Source organism: Pleuronectes platessa, chromosome 23 (genome assembly GCF_947347685.1).
Source record: "Pleuronectes platessa chromosome 23, fPlePla1.1, whole genome shotgun sequence".
NCBI classification, from domain to species: Eukaryota; Metazoa; Chordata; class Actinopteri; order Pleuronectiformes; family Pleuronectidae; genus Pleuronectes; species Pleuronectes platessa.
This window is the reverse complement of record NC_070648.1, coordinates 12,222,304-12,248,511: the sequence shown is the minus strand read 5'-3', so window position 1 is coordinate 12,248,511 and position 26,208 is coordinate 12,222,304. Positions and strand designations below refer to the sequence as shown.

The window sequence follows — 26,208 nt, the reverse complement described above, 5'->3', positions numbered from 1 at the left end:
TTAGTTGTGAGGTTGCTTCTTCCTCCTCCTCAGTCCCAGATGCTGTCTGATTTTTTTCCAGATTGAAGACTTATTCTTTTTGGGCGTCTCCTCAGACAACTCAGTCTCCACAGGTTCTGAAGCAGGGAGGGCATCAGAGAGGGACTCCAGGTAGGCAGGTTTGTCCACAGGCTCTCCTCCTCCTGCTTCCTCCCCCCATTTCTCCTCCTCTTTCTCCTGCTGCTCCTCCCCCCATTTCTCCTCCTGATTCTCCTCATCCTTATCCTCCTGCCACTCCTGATGCTTGACATCCTCTCTCTCCTTCTTCAGTGAGAGTTGAGAAGTCAGTTCCTCCACTTGTCTCTGCAGAAGCATTTTCTCCTCAGCAGCTCTTTTGCGGAGACATCTCATCTCCTCCATTATCTGCAGACGGAGGAGGTTCTGCTCAGCCTGGAAGGAGTGCATCTGAGACATGACTGCTTTCTCAAACTCAGCCTTCAGGTGGCTAGCCTGCTGTGCGGCTCTGAGGTTTTCTGCTTCATACCTTCGACTGATCTCATTGTTTGAAGCTCTAAGTTTCTCCAGTTCATCTAGGAGAACCTTGTTTGTGCTCCTCTCAAACTGCAGCTCCGAAGCAAACAGTTGCTGCTTGATTATATAAGCCTCCTGCACCTCCTTGTAATATCTGTGGAGGTCTGTCTCAGTGAGGATCTTTGTAGTGCTGAGGGTTTCACTGTCCTCTTCGCAATCCTCAGACTGCTGTGTGTTTTCATCCCAGTCAGCTACCACCTCCCAATCCTCAGACTGCTGTGTGTCTTCATCCCAGTCAGCTACCACCTCCCAATCCTCAGACTGCTGTGTGTCTTCATCCCAGTCAGCTACCACCTCCCAATCCTCAGACTGCTGTGTGTCTTCATCCCAGTCAGCTACCACCTCCCAATCCTCAGACTGCTGTGTGTCTTCATCCCAGTCACCCTCCTCCTCCCCATCCTCAGGCTGCCATATTTCTTCATTCGTGTCGCAGTAGCTTTCTTCCAGGGGTTGTAATTCGGCCAACTTTTCGTGGGCCTCGTCCCCTGTCCACTCTCGGTTTTGGCGAATGCGGGCTCTCTGCTTGCCCAACAGATGTTCAAGATAACTGACATCTCGCTGAAATGCCTGGCAATCAACTTTGACCTGTCCAGCAGTGCTTCCGATGTAGTCCATGGTGATCAGTTTGAATCAGGAGCAATCGAATTGTTCAGCTGTTTGTTGCTGTTTGACCTCTTTTTGTCCTGACAATCGTAAGACACAGGGTAATCAGTAGGAAATGGTGTGAGTAAGATGCTGCAGTCATATTTATATGTGTAGAATGTTCTATAATGTTTCTTTGGAATTGGCTGTTCTCTTGTCCTGTGTTAATGCTTCAGAGCTATTTCAGACTTATTCCTTGTCTTCGTACAGTTCTACTTCATACTATCACTTTTTATTGTTTGTTTGCTGAATGTTGTCTGCAGACTTGTTTTTATAAACAGTCTATGGTTAGAAACCCTTGTGTCAAAAGATTTGTTAAAGTCAATGTTTCTAATAAAATGAGACTGAATTTGCTTTATTAATAATTCTTATGTGTGGTTTGCAGATACGTGTGAAATCCGTTAGTTCTCTTAAGCATCAGCACAATATGTAGACCCAAGTTCACAACTTTTCAAAATAAAAGCTCTGTAAGACAGCTCGAGCTGCTCGAGCATCAACGTGGTCTCATGAAACGGTTCGTAAGATATCGTACTAAAATGTCCAAATTTCCGTAAAGAATAATTTTTAGCGCTACATTTTCGGACCTCCGCAGCGCTCTGATAAAGCAGTATGCTTCTCTAAGGTTTTTTGGTGTGAGAAAAACACCTGTTTAGTCAGTTTAAGTTTGTGTTACTAATAAAACTAGTCAAATCTAGTTTTTATAAGGTTTTGACCCTACTCAGTAGCGCCCCCCATAGTTTTCCATTGGGCTATGGTAGTGGGGCTCAAGACAATTCCAAAACAGTTCATACCATGTCTGTTGCATATTTAGTTTCCATCCGGTATGCCATCAAAACTGACTCAGGTGCAAGGTTCAACGGTCATCCCTGAGGAGCAGGAGCCATCCACAATTTTCCCAGTGACATAATGTTACTCCCGAGGTCAAGACCTTTACGATGGTATCTTAAATTGTGTTCTACGACAAAGTTTACATTTCATCCTGCTCCAAGCACAGGCCCTCTCAGGTGTACTTTCTCAGACCCCATTGAGGTCCAAGCTGGATCAAATCTGTTTTAAGTGGTATTTAATGGCCAGATATTGTCAATATATGTATGTTTGCTTTATACACAATCATATGTTTCACTTTGGACCAAGTTAGAGACATCTTTGTTCATTAATAACCCAATTTCCCTCCGCCCCTCTGTGAGGCGCTACAGGGTCCTCCGTTCCCGGACCAGCAGGTTCAGGAACTGCTTATTCCTGCGGCTGTCGCTTTGCTGAATCACCGTGGTGCAGACTTCATATGTATTTTATTTATTAGGGTTAGGGTTAGATGAATGTCCGCCATGTTTTTTGTTTTCATGAAGAGAGAGAAGCACAGAGGTCACGTGTCCCCAGCTTCCTGACTCACAATTTAGTGGAATTCATACGAATTTCAGTGCATTACTTTTAGTAGCATTTCTTACGAAATTGTGATGAGACCAGCCTCATTAGGTCACATAAATGGGCTTTGCAGTACTTACACATGTAAAAAGCTTAACCTCAAAGTAAAAAGTTTAATTTGTAAACTGCTTACCTACAGAATGTATAAACATATAGTGCAGCTAGTATGGAAATGTGATATTAACGACATACACAGATCTGAAAGAAATGAATAAGCTCTGGCCCATTTGCATCAGCCACATCCACTGTCACTGCCACTTAGTGATGCCTTGAACATGGTTTCCGTGGACATAGTGTTGCTACACCTTGCATATCAATGGTCTACATACACGCAAACAGAGAAACGTACAAGTGATCAAAAAGACCACAAAGCAAAGCTGCATACATTCATCTTGGTTAAAGACGCTGTGATTCGATAAACAATACGTTCCATAGAAAGAAACCCTTTAAACTGCGCCTATGTTTACATTATACACATGCATATACATGCAGTGGCAGCCCATCATTCTGTTTACCCGCGATTTTATGTCTTTGGATAACAACGACATTGATGACTCACCTGCATGATAGTTTATAAGGAGCCTGATTGCTGAAAAAGCTAATTAAAAGAACTAACATGTAAAACATTTTAACGGGTCCTTTATGAATTGAGATTATTTACATTGTAATCCTTTGCATGTGTGTGTCTCCATAGCAATCGTTGGATCATTTGTCCCTGAATATAACTACTTGTGCATGTGCACGCTTTAGCTCTGTGCCAACTGTATGTGTCCTGCTGTGTGAATGTGAGTTGGGTCATATCCAGACAGGTTGATTCATGGGCCTCATCCCTCCTATTGGGATCCCTATTGATCAGGCCGGCTGTAGGCTGCTGCCGACTGTGGCTGGGAAACACAGAGCAGTTACCGCTAACAGATACACAGTCGGTATGGCATGATGGGATCCGTGGGCCCTCAGGCCTCGCTCAGGGGTTGGGAGAACAGAAACTTTTGTTTATTTTTGAAATTATATAATAACTTAATAAAAAGTCAGATTGCGTGAGGTCAGATGTATATATTCTTGTTTTGTTGGCTTAAAGAAGCAAAGGTGGTCCGTCGCTTCCCCTTTAGTCTGGTTTGTTGACATTCATTTTCACTTATTTGACATCGCTCAACCTGGACAATTGATCTGTGTCTCAGTGTTGACTCGGTTTTAATCCCGAGGCAGTAAATGTTTAGTTTTTTGTCTATAATGCAGCCTTTCTAGCCGTCTGTCACCTTTTCCCCCTGAGGTGACAGGAATAATCTTTTCATTTCTGCCTGTGCAGTAGAAAAGCACGTAATCGGATTTTGTTACATTAACGCAGGTCTGATCATATCTCTGCTGTGGCAATATATAATGTGATGTTGGCCTTAGAGCTCAGGTTATGCAAGATGGAAAAACAAGAACAGTGTGTGTGTGAAGCAGCTATATGTGCCAGAAGCTCAGTGTCTGTCAGGATGATATCTCAACGGTCGGCATTGCTGCAATATTGTTTAAATTTACACAAAGATGCAATTTAATATAGATCATTATTTTAAGAGGATATTTGACATTTAAAGGTGCTTTATTAATGTTTTTTAGTCTGCACTACCATATTTATTATGCCAATGCAAATTATACTTGTTTATAAAGTTACCTTCATTGTTCACTTTTGCGTCTTTTATTTAACTTTCAAGGATATAAATCAAATACCGTTAAATGTCTATGTATGTCTTACTGTGGGACTGGACATCTGACAAGTACTAGCACATTTTCCCAATGGCAGTATTCAAAAATCCAAATTATTTACAGAATGCTTAGTAAAAGTGACACAATGCATGCTCTTCTGGACACAGACTCAATCAAGGCTTGGTGTCTCACACACCACGCTGCTGAGTAGAGTTCAGAGGTGTGTGAACACTCGATTAGAGTCTGCAGGAGTGGGCCGTCTGCTGCTGATGCTGTTTGCCATCGCCTCCTCAGACCCACAGTCGCACTGTCTCGACCCTGAGGCAACACAGACAAGTTGTGATCTGTGTGTCTGTGTCTGTATCAGTGACTGTGTGTGAGAGAGACTAGAGCAGGGGTCGGCAACCTTTACAATCAAAAGAGCCATTTTGCCCCCTCATCCACAAATATAATTTGTCTGGAGCCGCTAAACACATTTGATAACACAGCTAATAAAGTTTTATATAGAGTTATTCTCGGACAATTTCACCAAATACAGTGTAACTGGATCCTGCCCCGGACATTTTTCATCCACGACACATAGTTGCAAGCAAGGACTCTCAGTTAATCGACTTACGTTATTCATCATACATGTGTCAAATTTAGTTGTAAAATGGAACTTTATAATGAGTTTCAAACCGGTTTTTGACAGGTCGTCGGGAGCCTCTCAGGCCTTCCGACATCTCACACCATGCATGCTAATGTGGATTAGGTGTTGTCAGAGTAATAGTGGAAAATAAATCAATACGAGTATAATTTGTACCTCCTTTCTTTTCACACTAACAAAATTGATCCCACACCATTTCTTGTTTTGACTTACAACCATCAGATGTTTTCATTTTATGAAAAAGAAAGCCATGTCCTTAGAGGCTCCACTGCCACCATCAAATCCAGATTGAATGTTATCAACAGGAAATTCATAACAATATAGTGGACACTGACTGATAATACAGTGTCTTCACTTAAAAAAGTATGTGAATCTGTCCTCTGTCCTATTATATTCACTCACAGCATCAAAGGGGAACAAATGTAATCAAATTAAGGAATGAATGTAGTCAGTTAAAGTCACACGAGTGAAAGTGCACTGATGTGTATGTGTGTGATGGCCTGTGATAATATATGCGATTGTCCCTGGGCAGTATCCGGCACCAGCTGTTGGTAATAAGCTGTGGCTTTTAATGGACGCTCCCTCTAAGCTGCGGAGCTACAGGGCACCAAGGCTCATCTACAGCGGCGGCCTGGCACTATACTTAGTAAACACGCCTGCTGCTCCCATATTATAGCCACATTAGTCTGGCCCCTTTTTTTCCCATCTCACATACTAGCTCTTCCTCTACCCCCTCATGGAGTCCAATCAACCTAATAGATCTGCAATGAACCTGCCGAGCATTGTAATGAGCCTAGAGTTCGAACAAATGCCAGAGGACATTGTGTGAATCAGTAGCAGGGAGGACATATGAATAGAGATAAGACGTTTCTTAAAAAACAGGGATTAGCTGCAAGGTAAGATTGAGATGGAAAGATACACTGTGGATGTCTAAGTTTTAGTCTTTTGTCCTTGTGAGTCTGTCAGTGTCTTCCAAGAGTGTGTGCGAACATTAAACAAACTCGTTTACACATTAGCTTTTGAACCTCCTCTGGCTTTGTATTCACACTGCTACACTTACTTTCCCATGGGATGCAGGTTTAGCACACAGTATGTCACACGTTGCTGCACGTTAAAGAATCTCCAAACGGGATTGGAAACAGCACCTCTGTCTTAACCTCAACATCTTCACCTTTTCCCTTATCATTCGGGAATTTGTGAAACTGATAATTGGAAAACACTTTGACGGGAAGGACGCCGGCTCTGTGTTCTGATCTCTAAACAAGATGGAAAGATTAAGTCCTGTTTCTTGAGTGAGAGAAATCAAATCTGAGCGTTGGTGGTCTGTGCAACTTCTCTTTGATTGTGGGGATTAGAGCTATGGACTGTTCATCGCTGTCTTAACAATTACTCTGAGGCTAATGGAAGCAGACGCTGCTAATCTTCACATGCTGGCACCAATGTAGATCTAGCAGTGCTCTTCATTTTGTATCCCTGGTGTGTAGTCTCGCGCTGCTCAGCTGAATACACTAAGCTCAACGATTACACACTATTAACAGAGCATCACTCATAACAAACCAACACAATTTCTCAGCAGTCAAGATTTTAAAGTTTCATTTATATTGTTTGAGTAAAAAAGCAAGGATGAAATATATCGGCTGCAAATTTGAGTGATTTCCACGTCAAGGATTTCAGTCTTAAGGCAGAATATTAACAGAGCGATTGGGGGAGTCACTATCAGCAACATAAACATAAAAAAAATATTGATTTATTGTCATCAATGTTCATGATGCCATTTCTAAGCCACAACAAAGCCGCACTGAATATACAGCCGGACAGTTGTGGTTTTATATGCTGGGAGAAAGGGTCAAACATGCAATTCTTCTTCCACCCAGCTCCACATCTAGTCTGACTTGTCAGAAACAACTGTTTCCAATCATACATATATAACCTATCATCCAAGCCATTTCTAGCCAGTGGGAACAGCTTAAAAAACACAACTATTGCTGTATGTATATACTCCCTGATCCACATTCTGTGAAGCAACAACACAAGCTTACAAACTAAATCTAAAAAGTAGGGAGGTGGATCAAAAAAACAAATGACATAAAATCCTTGTCAAAACAGCCTGTCAGGAAACTCGTGGGTGGGGAATAAGCATGACATGGTGTCCACTGGCAGTTTCGAAGAAAGCGTGTACTACAAAATTAACATTTTGATAAGGATAAAATACATTTGACCAATATAAAATCCCCCAAAAAGCTCATCAGGATCCAAATGTGATATGTATATCAGTGCCTGAGGAAAGTGAGCATGTTTAAATTGAGTAATGGGCACAAAAATGCAGCAAGTGTTAATTTTAACTGAATCAGAATGGACAGTTTACACTACTATTACTCCTCCATGTATGTCTATGATTTTACAATCGATAAATCTATACAGCCATGCAGCTTTCCCCATTTGCAGCTTGGAGTTTCCGCTACTTAAGCCACCATTGTGTTAAGACACAGTGAAGCATAAAATGGCATAAACGGTGCCTCAAATGGAGCAAATGAGTGGCCGTTTAATTGCAGTGAGTTAAACTGGTTCCCTGTGGTAAGGTGTGAGAGTCAGATGCCTTGAGTAGTAATTATCTCAGGTAGCTATCTCATTACCGTCCTCCTTTAGTATGTAAATGTGACCACAGGCTCGGTTGTTATATTGTGGATTGGACATTTTGTTATGCTCCCCTCGAGGCTGTGCTGTTTATCACCAGATAGGGGGAAATAACTTAAGTGTCAGATGCATTCCCAGGGATAACAGAGAGTGTTAACTGTCTTTGTGTCTACATATGTGACCCATGCATAAGACTCGTTCAGTTAAGTAGCCAGGTTGCTTCTATCAAACAGAACATAGCCTCACTATGAAGCAATTTAATGATCAAGGTGATTAAAGGAATTCATGAATTATGAACGATATGAACCATTTCAATGTTTACAGGGGGGCTGATCCTCCAGACCTGTATTAGTTCAGAATAAAGCAACTTAAATAATAAATTGTCCAGCTTTGCATACAATCTCCAGGAAACATTTTTATTAAACTTGGAAAATGCAACATTTGTTTCGAAGTAGTCCTTAAACATGGTCAGATCATTATGTGGGCAAACAACCTAATGTAACTAATACAACAAAGACCATTTTATTGGTCTTGTCTATAATAAATACATTTACAATGTAAATTAGTTAATGCTAACTGGAGTCAGGACCTTGAAAATCTCAAGTCCAATACATGAGACCACAAACCAGGGGGTGTGGGTTAGGGCGGCTGTAACCGATTAAGAAAACAACATATTGACTTTGCAATTCACAAGAAGCCTCTGCTTATGTGAAACACGTCTCATAAAATTAAGTCTGAGAAGACCCACGATCAAGAATGGCTGATTTGCATAAAGCTAGACAGGGTTACATTGTAATCCCAAATGGTTCATTGGCCCACAGTTACACAAACTGCCTACAAATGGAGTTGATTTAGTTCTGTCTTCTTTCCCCAGTAAGTGGGCGTCCACCTGAAGTTAGCCTACAAGCAAGGCGACACCTCATGACTGGGAAATACAGCACTATAAGTGGTGTAAAGAAAATGCTGAGTTCCTTTGTGAAAATATTACTCCAAAGTGAAGTATGGTGGAGTGATTTGAGGCTGATCTGACTTTGCTGCCTCTGGTACCAACAGCTCACCATCATAGAGGGGAAAAGTAATCCCTGAGTCTATCAAGGTATCTTAAAGGATAATGTCGGAGTGGCTTTGCGCCAGCTGAAGATCAGTAGAAGCTGGGTGATGCAGCAGAACAATGACCCTAAACGTGGAAGAAAGTCTACTACTGAATAGTTCAATCTAAGAAAATCCAGCTTTTGGGAGGGGCCCAGTCAGAGCCCAGATGTTGACCCAGTGTAGATGGTCTGGGATGAGCTCAGAGAGTCAGATAATTCAGAGCTCTGACACACATTAGAGGGTGAATATACCAAATGAGCTGGGCTCTGTGAAAGATTTTAAGAAGATATTTCAGTTGGGTTGTTCACTTTGGCGGGGCTAATTATTAAGTCGCTTCTGCTATTGGGGAAAAAGGAGGAATTAGTCATGGACTAGGTAATTCAAATAAGAATGCCTATCCGGTTTGGATCGGGCTCGATTAGCATTCAGGCAGGTTCAGACTGCAAAAAGCATCTTGACGAATGGATTTTCCGAGCTCAACTGTGCCGGAGTCACATCCGACCTGAAAGGGCCTTAGAGTATGGCTGAGCTGCAGCAGGTCTGTGAGTAACAATGACCAGTTGTCTTTGTCTATTCAGGACTCAAGTGAAGATCACCTCATATCATGAACTATGCCAACAGAAAACTTGGTCATTCCAAAAGCTTCACATACGTTGTCTCACCGGTGCGGGAGTTTTACAAAAATAATATCTTAGGCAATTGACACATTTTGAGAAGGTTTGTATGACCATTAAACATGGAACGTGGAGAAAAACAATATGGGCCACTAAGAAACAACCCCCTTCTCCAGCACAGAGCCAGCATCCCTCATTTTCTCATCCAAACTGGAGATGTGCGGTTCGCTGAGCATTGGTGCGAGCATTTGTGGTGAGCAGGCCAATGCCTTTGCAGCATCAGCATCAGCATGAAGAGGATTCTGCTGGCTCCGACTCGCCTGGCGTTGGCATTCGAGAGAGGGAGGCAGAAAAACAGGGGAAAGAGAGATGCAAATAATCTGAGCTGAGGAGTACAAGGCTTGAGAGAGACAGACAGGGAGATGTACAGGGAAAGATCTCTCTGCCTCTGGTAATGCTGTTTTTTGGAGTCTGAATGAAATTCAGCAGTAGGATAAGGATCTCTGCCTTTAGCCGCCTGTCAGCCTTTAAATATGATGGACCCCAATTACCTGTGCCAATACCTGCCTCTTAAGCCCGGCGGTGGAAAAAAAAGAAACTTGACAATTTTGAAGAACAGCAATATTAACTTCCAGCAACAACGACTGTCAAACTCTGACTGTCAGACTGGTACAGAGCTGGATGTGCCATTATTTCCAATGTGGGTTTGCATAGCATCTATTGAATTTTGACAAAGGCTCTGGGGAAGGATGAGTGTGTGTGTCCCTGTACTTGTATCTTTCTGAGAGCCGTTTTAAGCACAGACCCGAAAGAGTGAGGACATTACTTGGAAAGTCTGGACATTTTGGCCAGTCCTCACTTCTTCAAAGGGCTGTTTGAGGGTTAAGACTTGGTTTTATGGTTAGAATTAGATTACGATTAGGGTTAGGGTTAGGCATTTAATTTAGATGCTTAGGGTTAGGATAAGGGACTAGGGAATGAATTATGCCGATGAGTGTCCTCACTAAGATAGAAGTAGAAATATGTGTGTGTGGAAGGGGGGGGGGGGGGGGGGGGGGCAGGAGTGCTCGAGTGAGAATTGGCAGTAATTCACTCAGCTGATCCGATTTTCATTATATTTAAACCAATGAAGGAGATTGGACAATGATCACAGGCTGTTACTCACTGCCATACAGTAAAGTGAAGTACAGTCTAATAGTAATCTAATGTAATAGTTATTTGCTAGTCTTTATCCACACATTTATTTAAAACAAAAATACACTATTTAATCCACCAACAGGCTAATATACTCTTCACCACCTTACTGGTTCTGAGGAAAGAACATTCATTAACTTATTTCTGCTCAATATGCGACGCATCACTGTATACCCCACATTAAAATAAAGTACGAGCTGCTCAGAAACCCCTCAAAGGCCTAACAAAATGTGCATGCGCATAAGTGCACACATGGCAGAACCATGTTGAATTTGCAGACTGACACAGAAACAGCTTGTATCTGAAAAGCAAAACCGAATTATCTCCCTCTTATTTGCCCGGTGGTCTTAATGAAGATGAAACTCAATTTGCACCGGCCTCCCAGATGAAAATTTAATTAGTTTTTTTTCACTCCTTCACCCTTTGTGGATCTTGATTTTTGCAGGGTAGTAAGACATGGGTGTGGTATCTGAGTGTGTGTCCCTACTCTCCCCTGCACCCCGGGCCTGAACGTGTACCCAAAGTAACCCTCAATCCTACTGTGTCCGTTTACAGTTGCAGTAAACAGACAAAATGCCACATTAGTATTCAAGCGACATCAGAACCCTGGACCAAACACTCACTGGACAAAGCTTGAAAAGCAATCACACACACACACACACACACACACACACACACACACACACACACACACACACACACACACACACACACACACACACACACACACACTCAGACACAAATCTTTTTTGTACAAGGAGCAGGAGACATGCTTGAATTATCACAGAACAAAACTCTCCGGGAAAAACGTACACCAGTGGATTGATTGAAAACCTCTTTATCATGCCCTCTTTATCACTTGTGTGAGAATAAAAAAAAAGTTTTCTCATTCCATGCTACACATTCTGCTGTGCTGTAGATTACCACCACACATTCATAATGCATAGAGGGTACTGCAGCGAGACAAAGCCAATTATTAGGAGGCGAGCGATAACACTGACACATTGCTAAAGCAGGAGTTTGCTGCCGCAAAGTGCTGCGAGCGAGTGTTTTTAAACTCTACCCATCTCATTGGTTTCTACTGGTTGTGTGAGGTGTTCATACGTCCCATTAGTCCGTCCATCTCCCTGTCCTTTCCCTCGCTCGAGTCTCCCACCCTCGCTGATTCCAAATGACATTCTGATTGAAAGCTAGCACACTGTGACATGTCAGCATATTTACAGATAAAGCCTCTGCTCGTGTTTTAATAAATACTTTAATGGTCCAGAGCACTTCAGGCCTGGTACACAACAACTAGGAGGATGAAATAGAATTTGCCCATAACTGCATTTCTTGCTCATAAGTTATAAGAATGGGGAAGTCATTTTGAAACTTAGTGCAATGGGGTAGAGCTAGCTAAAGGAAAGTCAGCCGTTAATAGGCGTGAAGATAAGCATTGCACATTAGCATTGCTACTAAGCGTCCCATTGAGAAATGGGAATCACACAATCACAAGGTGCACTAGTTGAAAGTCTGATAATCAGAATCCACTTCAGGCACATGAACATATAATAGGGCAAATATAACGACAGCCTTTTTTACCGGCATCCATACCTCCAAGTCTGAGTCATTGCATCTGAGCTGCTACATGAGTCACTTTCACAAACTTCATGAACTTGAAAATGACAGAGGAATAACTCATTGAATCCCGGGTCCTGATAAAGCAGGCAGTGCAGCATAACAGCATCGCACAGCACAATGTCATTCACCCAGAATTGTCCCTGTGCTCTCAAACCGGTTAGTCATTCACTGAAACCTTTCGAATTTGCATTTACATTGGAAAGCAGTGCATTTTATGAGTCTGAGCAAAACGGGGGCTAAGGGTTTTGTCTTCTCGCAATAAACAGTTAGAAATCCCCTCTTTAATATACAATACAAACAAATGGAAGGTAATGTAGTAGGCAATATCAAATAGCTGCAATGCATAAATAATGTAAAAGAACAGGGTAAGAGGCAGACAGAGAAAAAGTGCTGAGTTCAGATGCGATTTATATTCAGCAGTTTGTCAAAGGAAAGTTCCCTTGTTCATTTAGCGCACCAACTGAAGATAAAAGAGATAATTGGTGTTTGTTTGTGAGCATGTAAATGTTCACAAATATCCCAGCTGTATAATAAAGAGGTGACGGAACCAGTCTGTCACTATGGCAACAGGGTGAGCGCATATAAAAGAACATGCAAAAGTGGCAGAAAAGTATAGAACGAGGACGACTTACCGGCTTGAGATGAGTCACCTGTGAGAGGACAAAGAGAGAGAGAGAGAGAAAAAAGAGAAGATGGATCAGTTCAACGAGAGGAGCAGGATGTCACTTGAGTATACCTGCTCGCAACAAAATGAGATTTAACAGCAGGGAGAAGAGAATAAAAGAAGTCAGTCTGGAATTAGCATGAAGACGAGTGCCATTCCACACGTTGGACTCAAAACTGAGCTGCTAATTGGGACAGTGGAGGAGCTTGGAATGTTGAGAAGGCAGAAATCCTATTTTATTAATTCAAGTTAAAAAAATTCTAAAGTTGACTAAAGTCTGAGCAAACTTCTTGACAGTCCACTTCTCTCTACTCTGCAAACAACTCCTCCAATTACCATGTTTTTGGGACTGTTAAAAACACTGGATAATATTATGATCTTCTTTTTTAGGTTAAAGCAGCCTAGCCAGGAGGAATATCAATAATACAAAAATAAAATCAAGGTAAGGGAAACCAATTATAAGAATTCAATGGCACCAGTATGAAGTAATTTCTACTACACAGTTAATAGGTGCGACATCACTGGGTTGGGATTGTGCTTCATGTCATGTCCGTTGACAATGACATGGCACATCTGCGATGCTTCAGGTAGACTTTACATCGTGCACAGTTACTGTCAGAGACACAAACAGGGTGACAGACAGCGACAGAGCAAGAGGAGCATGAACGGGAGAGGGTGGGAGCAGAGGCCGGGGGTTCTAAGGACATTTAAAGGATCACCCAATACAACAACCCACAGTTTAATGAAAGAGAAGCAAATAACCCGGGCTTAAACCCCATTTGGCATTCATTCCAATGTCCTACAGATGATTCAGAAAAACATGCATAACTTTTCATATCATTGATCCACGCTGTCAGCTAGCAGGTGTTAAAGAAAGTATTAAAGTAAGTATGCAGTGGTCGTGAAAATCAATTATTGATGGAGGGTACGTCCAACTTACTTGTGAAATGCCTAACTTTCTTTCAGGGAAGTTGAGCAGCACACACACACACTGCCACACACACACACACACACACACACACACACACACACACACACACACACACACACACACACACACACACACACACACACACACAGTGCAATATCTGCACCTGCAGCATTTTTTCAATTGCCAAAACAGCTCTCTTGGGCCTATGTGCCTTCCTATTCCAGGAAATGTCTTATGTATTTTTCTGTATTTCTCTGTTCTAAAATGGCAGCGTGTTTGTAATGTGTGATAAGAGGGTAGCTTAAGATTGGTAAATGACCACTTAAGAGACTCGTGCAGTGACCATTATTAACCTGCCTGTTTGGAACCGTTTGTTCTATTGGCCTCTGTCAATACTCCAGAGTTACTTCAGATTTATTCCTCATGATTACTGAGTCCTCCTTTAACAGTTATTTTTTGGTAATGTTTTATGTTGAGTCTATGGTGCAGAGTGACGTTAGAAAACTATGTTTGTCTAAAATAAAGATTTCTTAGACAATCTTTTTCAAAAAAAATTCACGTGGGTGGACTGACATAATCTTCACACCCACAACTTATAAACAACAAATTAAAAGCTCTAACTCTGCTTAATATAAACCACTGCAGCCACAAACAATGTTGTGCTTTTACTTTAAATACAAATTGGTAATAGGGGAGTGATTCTATGAGTGTTGCTACCATGACGGAGATCAGCTAAAGGTTAGAGAGTTAAATGTTTTGAATTGTAATTAAATCTCTCTGTGTTGTTGACAGTTTTACCTAAAGGCAAGCATTGATATAAAGTTCATGAGCAGACTCAAATGAACACAGTCAGGGAGAGGGGATTTCCACCACAGGCCAATGAGCTGCTGGTTAGAGATCCCTTATGTCACTGCCAGCCATGAACAAAGTGGCCCATGCAGGACAGGCTGTCATCCATATTGGCGAGATGGCTACCACCACATGTCCAAGGTGAAAAGAAGCCTCTTCAATCCCAACACATGGAGCAGAGTGGGAACGCCAGCCAGAGCAGATGGAGCGCAGGGCGCTTTGCCTTGCAGCACCGGCCTTGGGCTCGAACTACAGTCCAGGCAGACAAGCTGAGACAGAGCTTAAATGCTCAAAGTGGAGGAGGGAGGCCGAAGCCGAGAACATGCCAGAGGAATGAACACAATCAATACGCTCCCGTCTCACAGGTCTTGTTTGTTAATATCCTGGATATTGACAAGGATTTCTCCGACTCCCAAATGGTATGAGCTGCCGTGCTCGCTCTGATATCGACAAACCTGCTCGAAAAACACGAGGGAGCCAGTGACACAGGCAAGTAGGTAAAGTGAGTGCTTGTGAGACAAAACGCAAAGACAGATAGTTGGCCAAACACAACTCTTGCAACTTCTCCCAGGCCACAACAGAAACAACAATATAAGCGAGATTAGGGCTGCTCAGTTAACGGCAATTGAACCGTGATTATGATTATGGGGTCAAACAATCTCCAAACTACTATAATCGAGTTGAAACGATTATTTGGCATTTTTTTTTAAAGAGATGAGGATGCGCCATTCAGTCCTTCCCCCAAATTATTCAGTGGCTCAGCTGACTGGCACTCACTCTCAAGCACCGTGCAACGCTATTCTCAAGCGCGCTCCCGCCTGGCTGTTCAGACCAGAGAGTGTTAGGGTTGCCATCATTAAGGGTTTGAATAACCGGGCACCGATATCCTGGTTTCACGGAGGAATAAGACACGCAGCCGTCATCGGCGTTTACCTGAACCGGAAGTGATTCACTTTATTGCGCACACTCCAGTCATTTAAAGAATAAAGCATATACTTCAGAATAAGGGCACATAATCGTTTGAATAATCGTGATTTCGATATTGTCCAAAATAATTGTGATTATGATTTTTTCCATAATCGAGCAGCCCTAAGCGTGATACATGCTCGTGTGTGATAGCATGTTATAGCAGCTGTATATGAATATTTGGTTGTCAGTTTTTCATAAATTTTGATGTGAAAGCTGCTGAGGTGTAGTGACACTTCTGAAAATGATTTGACTTCTTTTTTTGCCCAGTTACATCGTCCACACCATCTTCATGTGTATGATACCCATCATTACACCCAACACTGCATGTGACTTTTTGTGACCACAAAGGCATCAGTGAAAAAGACAAGCTGCCCAACACACACACTGTTAGATTTTGGTAATTCAGTCTCACAGCCAAGAAGCAGTGACCCCTGGCTGCTGTCGATTTACTGTCCATCTCTTAGCACACTCTCCAAAACCCTTTCAGCAACACTGAGCTGTCAACCCGTCTTTCCCATGAATGAGAGTGTGGAGAGGGCACGGCACACGTGAATGAGTGGCACACACAGCACTAACACACGTGTGTGCGTGCAAAAGTTAACAAAATAAACTATGCAAGGCCGTGTAAAGGGCAGACTTTTCAAGACCACATTGCAGGTTACCAGGAAACAGAGAGTTATCCACATATTGGCTGCATACCTGGGCTCAAACATGTTTACCTCAGTCAAAGAGCTTATATGTTCACCTTGTCCATTTGTTTATTGGTTTTAAGAAAGATAAGGTAAAAACTACTGGATTGGAGAGGTAGATCGTTGTAAAAACACACAGTTACTGGCTTGCTCTCATGCAGGTTTTTGATTGTTCAACTTTTAAATCATGATTTAAAATTATGGGACGACCATTGATGTTATAGAGCCCTCTTCACATGTAAGGTACAGATCATGGTCAGAGCAGAAAAGGCTCTGGATCCAGTTCCAAAATGAAGGTTTAACAAACTCTCACCCTAAGTTGATAAACCCTGAGATAAAAAATCAGATCCAGAACAACTAACTCAGTTACTATGACGGGGTATAAGGGCCATATGGAGGGAAAAAAAGGAAAATTTGTGAATAATGTTGCAATATTACGCAAATAAAGTCAGAATTGAGAAGGAAGATGGAATATTGTAAAATCAAGCAAACATTTCCTCCTCCACAATAGAGGTTGTGTGGTTCATTCTTCTGAATAAATCTAGTTTGCTATTGAACAATATATTTGACGTACTGATACTTGGTGCTAAAGAGCCAAAAGATAAAGTATAACTTTATTTCTATAATTTATACAACAGTATAATTTAATAAAATGCTCCCATATTCATCATATTATGACATTACTCTCAAAATGTCTCTTTATTTTGCCCTTAAAGTGGCCCTATTACTCAATCTACTCTGAAAAAACATAAACATTCTTTTTAGAGCTTCGATAATGCAATCCAACACACAAATGGGTAAATAAAGGACAGAGCTTCCATTTAATATGAGGATTTGTGGCGATGCACTTTTATCTTTAAAAACACAGCAGTTACAAGAGAGCCTGAGTTGAATAAAAGAGACGTTAAGTTAACGTTTTATTTTATTCAGCGAAGTCCACTCAACCACATTAGGTAGCAGACTTTATTTCCATAATGGATTGTATAAATGATGAAATTATTTATCTGCTAGAGTACATTTCAAATATTTTGAATCATCTGTAACCAGGAGAGGACAACGTGCCTCTGGCAGCAGAAGACCTGGTTTCCATATAAATAATATATCTCAGCTACAATTGCTTTCAAACAAATTTTTACATGTGTTTACTTTGACCAGCAAGCGAGCAACTGTTCAATTTGAAAGTCCGTGCACTGGCCACCTGTCCACTTCAACTGATCTTAGGGTCTTCCAATTGGTTTATAGAGCGTTTAATGGTCTTGTCTCGATAACAGATCTGATCTTTCAAAAGCAAACTCAAGACCTGTCTATTCCCTTTGGCTTTGACTTTATTTATTTATCCACCCTTACACATTCCTTTGTTTTATTGCTTTGAATATCCTTTCATTCAATGTATGGTGAGATATTTTCATTTCAATATCCTACTTTGCATTTCAAATATTACTAACTTCAATACATCTCCTATCTATTAGTATCTTATTTTTGTTACACCCTTCCTTTTCTATTATTGTCTTATTTTTCTTTTATATTTTTTTCTCCTCCTACCTATGGTGTGTCCTCTTTAAAATATTATGAGATTTTTAATGTTGTTTCCCTCGTTCCCCACTTTCTGTATTTGTTGAGTTCTATTTTAGGGTTAGGGTTAGGGTTAGATCCTTATTACTAAGGAGGATATCTCACTTTATGGAAAGAATATGGCGATTCACTCAATTCAGGTTCAACAAATGCTAAGCCAACTGTCTAACCCCTAGGCCCCAGTAGTAACAAACACTGCTAACAGCGGCTTTGTTCAATTTAAGTGTCCCAGCTATGTCCAAAGGAAGTATAATCAACAGACCGTTTGGCAAGCCAGAGGAGAAACATCAAATGTGTCATTAAATTGATGTAGGCTAATTGGTCATTGAGGTAGCTAATCCCAGGGTCCTGGTATGTGCACGCTAGCATTAAAATAGTTCTGTCACCTGAATTTTTCAAGTCAAATTAAATCAAAATACTGACAAAATACAGAATGTGAGGCTGCTGCAGTCGTAAATGTCTGGTTTGCATTAGCAGCATTTTGATTCTGTGAATGTCACCACAGACACCCTCATGTAAATAATGCAATTCTTCCATAAATCCCCAGTCTGTTAACCTCATTCAGCAGCAGACATGAAGTAACAGATGTGTTTAAATATAGCGGCACAAAGCGAGGCACCATCAAGAGAGATAATAAATTATGAATCAATTAATTTCTTCAAAAACGTTTACTTTGCATGAGTCTTAATGCATGTTTAATTCTGAATTGTACATGCCAGTCACTGTCTTTTGACACCAAACAACATATAAAATGCTCCTTTTAATGTGACCACAACTATTACAGATTTCTCAATACTGTGCCAGTGGTATATACAGAGTGAGATGATTTTGCATTTACTGAACCCCAAATACACTGTGCAGAAACCTCTACCCTGTCTATCTACTCATCCTCTAATACAGAGGTGAAGGTTCAACTGCTGGAAAGACTTTCTTCCTATTTTCTATAACAATGAGAAAACAACTGAATCTACCTGAATCTCTATTTGAGATTGTATTACTGTTGGATTACACCTAATATGCTAAATGGGCGGAAACAGTGAGCTGCTAATACCATGTGCTCTCCAAATGAACAAGAGACAGAATAACCCTGACATCATACACTCGAGGTTCACCACAGACAATGACCACCTTTCTATGGGTTTTCACTGTTTGCATTGCTCTCCTGTTATCTGGTTAGACTTTAATGAAAAACAAAGTCAAAAGCTGTCCTAGTGAAGAATGGTGATCATATATTCACCAAGCAGTTTAATAGGAGCATGAAGTTAATACTGGAGAGGGCCTAAATTATTCATGACATGGAATCCATTAAATGGTGTAAAGAAGTTGCAAAAATGATACATTATTACTCAGACTTATCAGGTTATTGCAAAACCAGTTGATTTATGATATGTCAGTATCAGTAATCATATGTGGCAATTGACTCCTTGGGAGTCATCTAAATAAGTGTAGAAGTTTGTTGTACCTAATCTTGTTTTTTCACTAGTGTAAAGCTTTATTGAAACTTGCCAGCCTGTCATCTGGTCAGTACACTGAAAAATGGCCCTGGTCGGAGAATAACTTTTAATCATATAACTAATAGTGTTGATACATGGGTGAATGGGTATTTGGGATATTTGTGGTAATGTTCATACATGTATCTTTAAATTCAGGGTTTGAATACAGATTTTGACCTATTATGGCTATGGTGGAAGCTTCAGAGTTTCAAAGTATTTGGTTCAACCCTATCCTAAACTACACCGTAGCTTTGAATTTAAGTGTTCTTGGTTGATAAGAGTGGAGCCTCATGTGCTGTCCACTCTGAGATATGTTTCTGCTAACCACAGTTGTTAAAGGAGGTTATCCGAGTTATCTCAGCCTTTCTGTCTGTTCAGACCAGGCCAGTCATTTTCCCCCTGAGATCTGTCATCAACGAGGCGTTTCCATCTGCAAAACTGCTGCTTAATGGTTGTTTTGTTCTTGTTTGTTTTTCACACATTTCTGAGTAAATTCTATGGATTGTTGTTCATGAAAAAACTAGGAGATCAGCAGTTTTATAAAACCTCAAATCAGCCTCTTTGGGACAAGAAATCCAGTCAATGTCAATTTTCTCCTCCATTTGGATGCTTCATGGCGCTCCTGACCTCGACATGATTTTTCAGTCAGTGCCAGATAAAAACATCATATGCATTACTAATAAGCTGCTTAGGCTTTACCAAGTTCAATGTGAGGTAACATTTTCCAGCCAAATGCTGAGAACATCATGTGCCTACACTACAGCATTTAAAGTTTTTAAATGGTACAGGGCTAAGAAATCAGGATGTGACGTTCAGTGCATCTGTTCAATTGTCCCTCAAGATGTCACTGACAAGTAATCGTCCTATGTCTAGTCTTTAAATAGAATGCCCTGCTTTAATCTTACTTTACAAATCCTGTGTGCGACAGTGAGTAAATGAGTTTGAGTTGTATATAGCATAATCTATATTTATTTCTGCCGTGAGGAAAACAACTGAAGTTATCACAGTTTTAACTGCTTAACCCTTTTTATTTAATTTGCATCACAGTGCTGAGAGGTGCGACAGTGACACTCACTGAAACAGAGCGACACTTCTTACCTAAGAATTTTCATTTGGGTACATGAACCTGGCTTCCAGGGCTTAAATGCTAAGCTCTTCAGCAGTTGGATTGTATAGGAACGAACTGGTGTCTGCTAAAAAATGTTACCCAGATAGCATGCATTATAATGAAGTGAGAGAATAATTCAAAACTTGTGCTGGAGTGCCTTCCAAAGGAGTGCATGCAAACAGGGAATAACAACCTGCCTTGAATAAGTGAAAAGATAAATGAAGATAAATTCCTAAACATTCTTTCCCATTCTGCCCCTTAATCTCTGCTTTGCTGTTTCTCTTCGACAGACTCTCACTGCTTCTTTTACCATCCTCTCTCCCTTTTCTAAAGCTATTCTTCAAACGTATCCAAGGGTTAAATGGGCCAGAGCCCATCGGAGCTGAGTTCCGCCTCCTGAAGTCCGAAGGACACCCTGCTGGAGCTATCCTCCATCTGCTTCGATATACCATCATCATATCACACTTGGATCTTTTTATCTACTAGTTTACATATTGACGATGTCTCAAACTACAAACGGATAGACGAGGTGATTTTGGCACTGACACAAATTGATAGTGAGGTTTATAGGTTATTCATATTATTTATCCTCAGGTGGATCAGTGTATTCATTAAGCTGCATTGCCTTGATGGACTTGACATACATAACTGGTTAATGGCTGTCTTAGCTTCGCAGGCAAAAATATATTAATAAGTTCACTTTCAAACCCACAAACACTGTCTTTCTCTATGACACATGCTATTGACAGCAGTATACATAGACAGCGCTAATAAGGAGCTTGGGGAAGCAAAGCTTTCCCATAACTATCATGGAAAGATGCTGAAGATTTGCTGTCCGATAGTTATTAGGATGCAAACGCTAACGGGCTGTAGTGATGCGCGTGTCGGGGTTTGTTAGTACCCACAACCATCCGACCCACTAAGAGAGTAAGTCTTTACCCTCCATCCCACACAAATATGCTCTAATCAACCCTGCTAGACCAGTTAACTGATCTCTCCAACTCACACGTACACACATACTGAAATAACACAGACTTAACAGTGACGCTTAAAAAATATAGCAGCCTAGTAAGTATATAGGCCTTTGAGTTTTTTTAGTTCTGGCCTAATGCATCTTAAATTATATAGTGCAGAGACATGTAAGTGAGGTGGTGGTTACTTCACAGATTATACAGATTATTGTCAACCGGGTCATCACTATTACAGCACTCTCTGATAAGAGGGAGAAGGTCGGCTGTAATCACAGTAATTGTTGATGTTATTTATAACTTACCGCGTAAAAGTGTTCAAATGTTGTTAAAGCAGTGAAGTCTTCTACCTGGATTCAAGGAGTAATATGATTGATTCTGACTCCTGACTGTTGTCCACAACTATCATCTTGGCCTCACTTCTCCGCAGCAGCCCTTCAAAGAGTAACAGAATCCTAAAAGGAGTGTCGGTGGAAAGCAAGTCCTGAAGCCATGTGTGCACTGTACTATACTACCCCAGAGGTAGGCTATTGTTCTTAAAAAAGAAAAGGAAGGAAAACTGTGCTGTCATCCTGCAAAACCATATCTTCTGGCATGTGAAGAAGCGCTGTGTGTTCTCTCTGGTCACAGAAGGATGGAGTCCTTCCGTATGCTCGGACGTCCTCTGAACATGAAGCATGTCTCCTGCTGAGTTTATTGGGCCCTCCACCCCAGGCTACCAGCTCATCAGAGAGGTTACTTAAACAAAGGACCTATTTTCTTGATGAGATGACTCCACTCTAAACATAGTTCACTCTCTGAAGCCTGGGACTTGCAAGCGCATTTGGATTCACCATGAATAAACGGGCAAGCCCGGCTACCTCTACCATAGGGGCATTCAAACTGACAATTTTTTTTCACGTAGGACTTTATGATCCGGATAAATACAGCAGCTCAGCCTCTTGATTAGAGTCTTCAGATACTCTCATCACCAATCCAAAGCAAAGTCTGTTCCTCTTTTTCAGGGGTTAAAATTGTACGACAAAAGGTCCAGTTGACAAGATCTTCTCAAGTAGATGTCCAGAACATCTTTCAAGGGGGTCGTTGAAATCTAGGACTTTAAAATAAATAAGTAATTAATTATAATAAATAAATTTAAATCTGATACAAATTGCTTATTTAAAAAGATAAACAATTACAAAGTGTCTGTTTTCAGTTTTCTTTTCGAGTTTTTGTCTTAATATCAGTTTCCTGTGTGTGTGTTCATCTTCCTCACTGATACAACTTGCAATAAGTGGCTGACACTAATTTACAGTGCATGCAATTAGTCTGCTAAACCGCTGCATCAAAGGCTTGAAGAGTGATGAGAGTTAAAATAGAAACGTTTTAACATTAATCATTTTCAGTAATGAATTGATAATTGACGGTGTCCCACCCAATAATGGCTTTAATTTGACATCACCTGGATTTCTCCTTTGCTCTCAACATAACTTTTATGGCTGTTGGTGTTGCGCCTCACAGACTACCATCAAACATCTTTTATTACACATGTTAATCTAAAATAGCTTAACCCCCGGTGTTAAAATTGAAAGGAACAGTATCATCAATGTAGTCTTGCAATTAAGGAAAACTTAAAGATATCCAATAGATAACGACAAGAGGCAATAACAACAGAGACGATACAAATCCAGGTAAAAGCAAACAAGTGTGTGACAGATTCAAGAGGCAGCAACATACAGTTCACAGATAAGTTGGTGTTACATACTCTACGTTTATTGACTGACTCTTTCCAAATCAGGTCGGATCCCGCTTGGCTGGCACTGTTTTTCTATGATTGAATATAATGCTTGTTCAATTCTCACTTCGTCATCAGCAAACAGAAGTAAAGTACCTGTATAAATATTGGTTAAAAGATTCATGTTTATTTTATTGGACGAGTAGAATGTGTTTTAAAAATACTCTCCTAAGCATTAGATCATATTCAGGGTCATCAGACCGTCCCAAGCAGTTGAAATAGATTAAATATGTGGCTCTGACACTGCCGGTGGAAAGTGGGAAAATATGTGAGAGGGAGTCTTTAAATCAGCACAGCTTACAATCTAAGAAAGAGCCATCGTGAAAAGTGGAACTTTGGAAAAATAGCAGTGTTTATGTTTGCTGTCCGTGTCCACGCCTTATATAGCTCACAATAAACAAATGCCATTGTCATATCACAGCAATCGAATATTTAGGTTCCATAAAATCATTTGATAGCCCCTCAGCTTAGGGGCCTTTGCTACAGCGAAATAAAGATGTAGGCGTATGTGTTTAGTCACATGCACAGGAATGCTGCAGTTTGTTTTGGATGCACAGAGAGCATCGAGCACAGTGATCCCGACTCAAAAGACGTGTCCAATTAGGCAGCACATATTTTGAGACTCACAGTAGAAAATGAAAGCAAAGTTAACAAGCACACATCACCTGGCTAGGTAATTAGGATCAAGCAATAGAATGCAATTCAAAGTGTATTCTGCAGTCTCCTAAGCACATTGTTTCATTGTTGAATCTGGGCCAACACTGGATGTAAAGATATGATGGCATTCAGCAATCTTTCGCCATTTTTGAGTACAATATGAATGTCAGGTTTGCAGACACTTGGATGACACCACGTGAGCAGTATGGAGGCATGTTGTACTTTTTCTGTTCTATTATCCCTGAATTGACCTTCACAGACTGCAATGCTGTTTACCCCTGAGACTCCACTTCACCCACCCCTCCATTGTCATAGTGGTGAGTAGATAATGGGTGAATTTTCGTTTTTCATTGAAAGTGAACTATCCCTTTTACACCTGATACAAAGTGATTGGTCTATAATATTTCCTGTTTATTCTCTTTGTTTTTATCCAGCTACATTCACAGGACATAAAAGATGATAATGGGTGATGCATTTATCCAGCGCTTTTATAGTCCAATCAACCACTCAAAGCACTTAGAGCTACATGTAATTTATACACATTTGTTAACACACTCACAAGTTGATGGGACAACCATGAGAGGCAATTTGCAGGTTCGGTATTTTGCCCAAGGACACTTCAATATGTAGAATGCAGAAAGCGTGGGATCTAACCACAAACTTAAGTGGACAACCCGGTCCACCTCCTGAACCAGAGCTGGCCCTAGGAGAAAGCTGTGTTGCTAGGTAACAGCGACACAGTTCGGTTGATACCTAGAGTGGTTCTCTGGTTTGTCAGACGGATACTGGTTACATACATAGTTCTAAATGAAAGTGAGTGGCTGTCTCAGGAGAACACAGTGAGTCACGACTGTTATTATGGACCTGCTGGAGTGCAGTGTGGATCAGAAAGACACTGCAGTGGCTAGAGTCCGTACGAATAAATAATAAATAAAAAAAAGTTCTCAGGTTGATTTGTAAAATGTACCTTTACATAGAATTATCCCCTGACGGTTGTATGCCTCCACCGTCCAGTCAAGTTGGAGTTAGCATCCATGTTTGTTCAGACTCATAAATACAAGACTATGTGGTGAAGACTTTGAAGGAAATGAATTACTTATATTAAGCATATTTTTTGTAATATTTAGTATACTCAATCTTACCAAAATTCCTAGATATCGGCAACATATTTTTGTGAGCTCACACTGACAAATAAAAGTGAACAGTGAAAAAGAGAAATAGCATTAAATTGCAGCTGACGGGCAGGATGGACAGGAGGTCACGATGACCTTGCCGTGATAGCAGAGACCTAAAATACATCTGGGTGTATCTGAGCCCACTCGCTTGAAGATATTGTCGTGTTCACCTCCCTCAGGTCCCAGGAAGACAATTTAACTATTGCTGAGTGAAACGGCGGACTCATGGTAGCTATTGGAGGGCTGGCACCTCTGCTTGACAGTGATGGTAGGAAAATGAAAGAGACTGTTTCAAAGTTTTGACCTGACAAGGACAAGTTTGACTTATTGAAAGGTCTAACTCATGAGTTTCAAAGCGTATAGGAATCTCTATAGTGATGTTATACATTTTGAATACTTGATCATTCAACTTAGGCATAAGAAATGCAAGTTCTTCAGAAACATCCTTAAGAAATACGCGGCAGACATCTCTTGACAGTCGAGCATCCTAAAAACATAATGCTACTGGCCATAGCTGTGTCTAGGGTGTGGAGGCATAAAAGATTTAGAATTGATCAGTAGTAAGTCAGGGATATTAGCTCAAATCAAAATTCACGATGCAGTTCATGTACAGTGTTTCATAGAATCAGAGGGAATTTGCACATCCTATTTCATCCAGTGTGCTATTTAAAATGTGTTGCACACGTTTAGAGTGCAGCCCTCCACACATCACACTGTACAGTGACCTTGAGGGTGTTTGCCTCTGATGTGACACGGTACCTCTTCGTTGTTGGGTAATGCTTGAAGCCAGTGTTTGACCAATTCTTCACACACACCCACAAATGTGCACACACACACACACACACACACACACACACACACACACACACACTGATCCCCTTCTACTCGTGCCTCTGCACACCTCCTTCCTAGACCCTAGTCCTTGCTCTAATCCTCTGGACTCTATGCTGAGGCTGCAGCCTGGTAATTCACCAAATCCCCTTCTGCTACCCTCAGCCCACACCTCTCCTCTGATGTCAAGTGCTCCTTGACAGTGCACATGGCAACACACACAAACATACACATATAAAGGAACCCTCAAATGCCTCAATATTCCGATTTTCTATTCACTGTGAACAATGTTTACTTGTCTTGCGGTAAGAAGAATTTTCTTTTTTCAGGGTTTTCAGTTGATGGAGCGTCAGCATTTACAGCCTGCATGGTTTGGGTCTGCTTTCTGGCTCTGTAATGAGCTCA

At 41.0% G+C, this 26,208-nt stretch overlaps 1 protein-coding gene across 1 annotated transcript in view; it reads right to left on the bottom strand.

Moving 5' to 3' along the window:
* The window catches only part of nrxn2b (neurexin 2b), a 605,543-nt gene that overhangs the window by 396,447 nt on the left and 182,888 nt on the right, over nucleotides 1–26,208 (bottom strand). Inside the window, exon 5 of the mRNA XM_053415562.1 lies at nucleotides 12,756–12,773. Within this exon, the coding sequence (XP_053271537.1) occupies nucleotides 12,756–12,773 (18 nt within the window). The remainder of the gene's footprint in view (nucleotides 1–12,755; nucleotides 12,774–26,208) is intronic.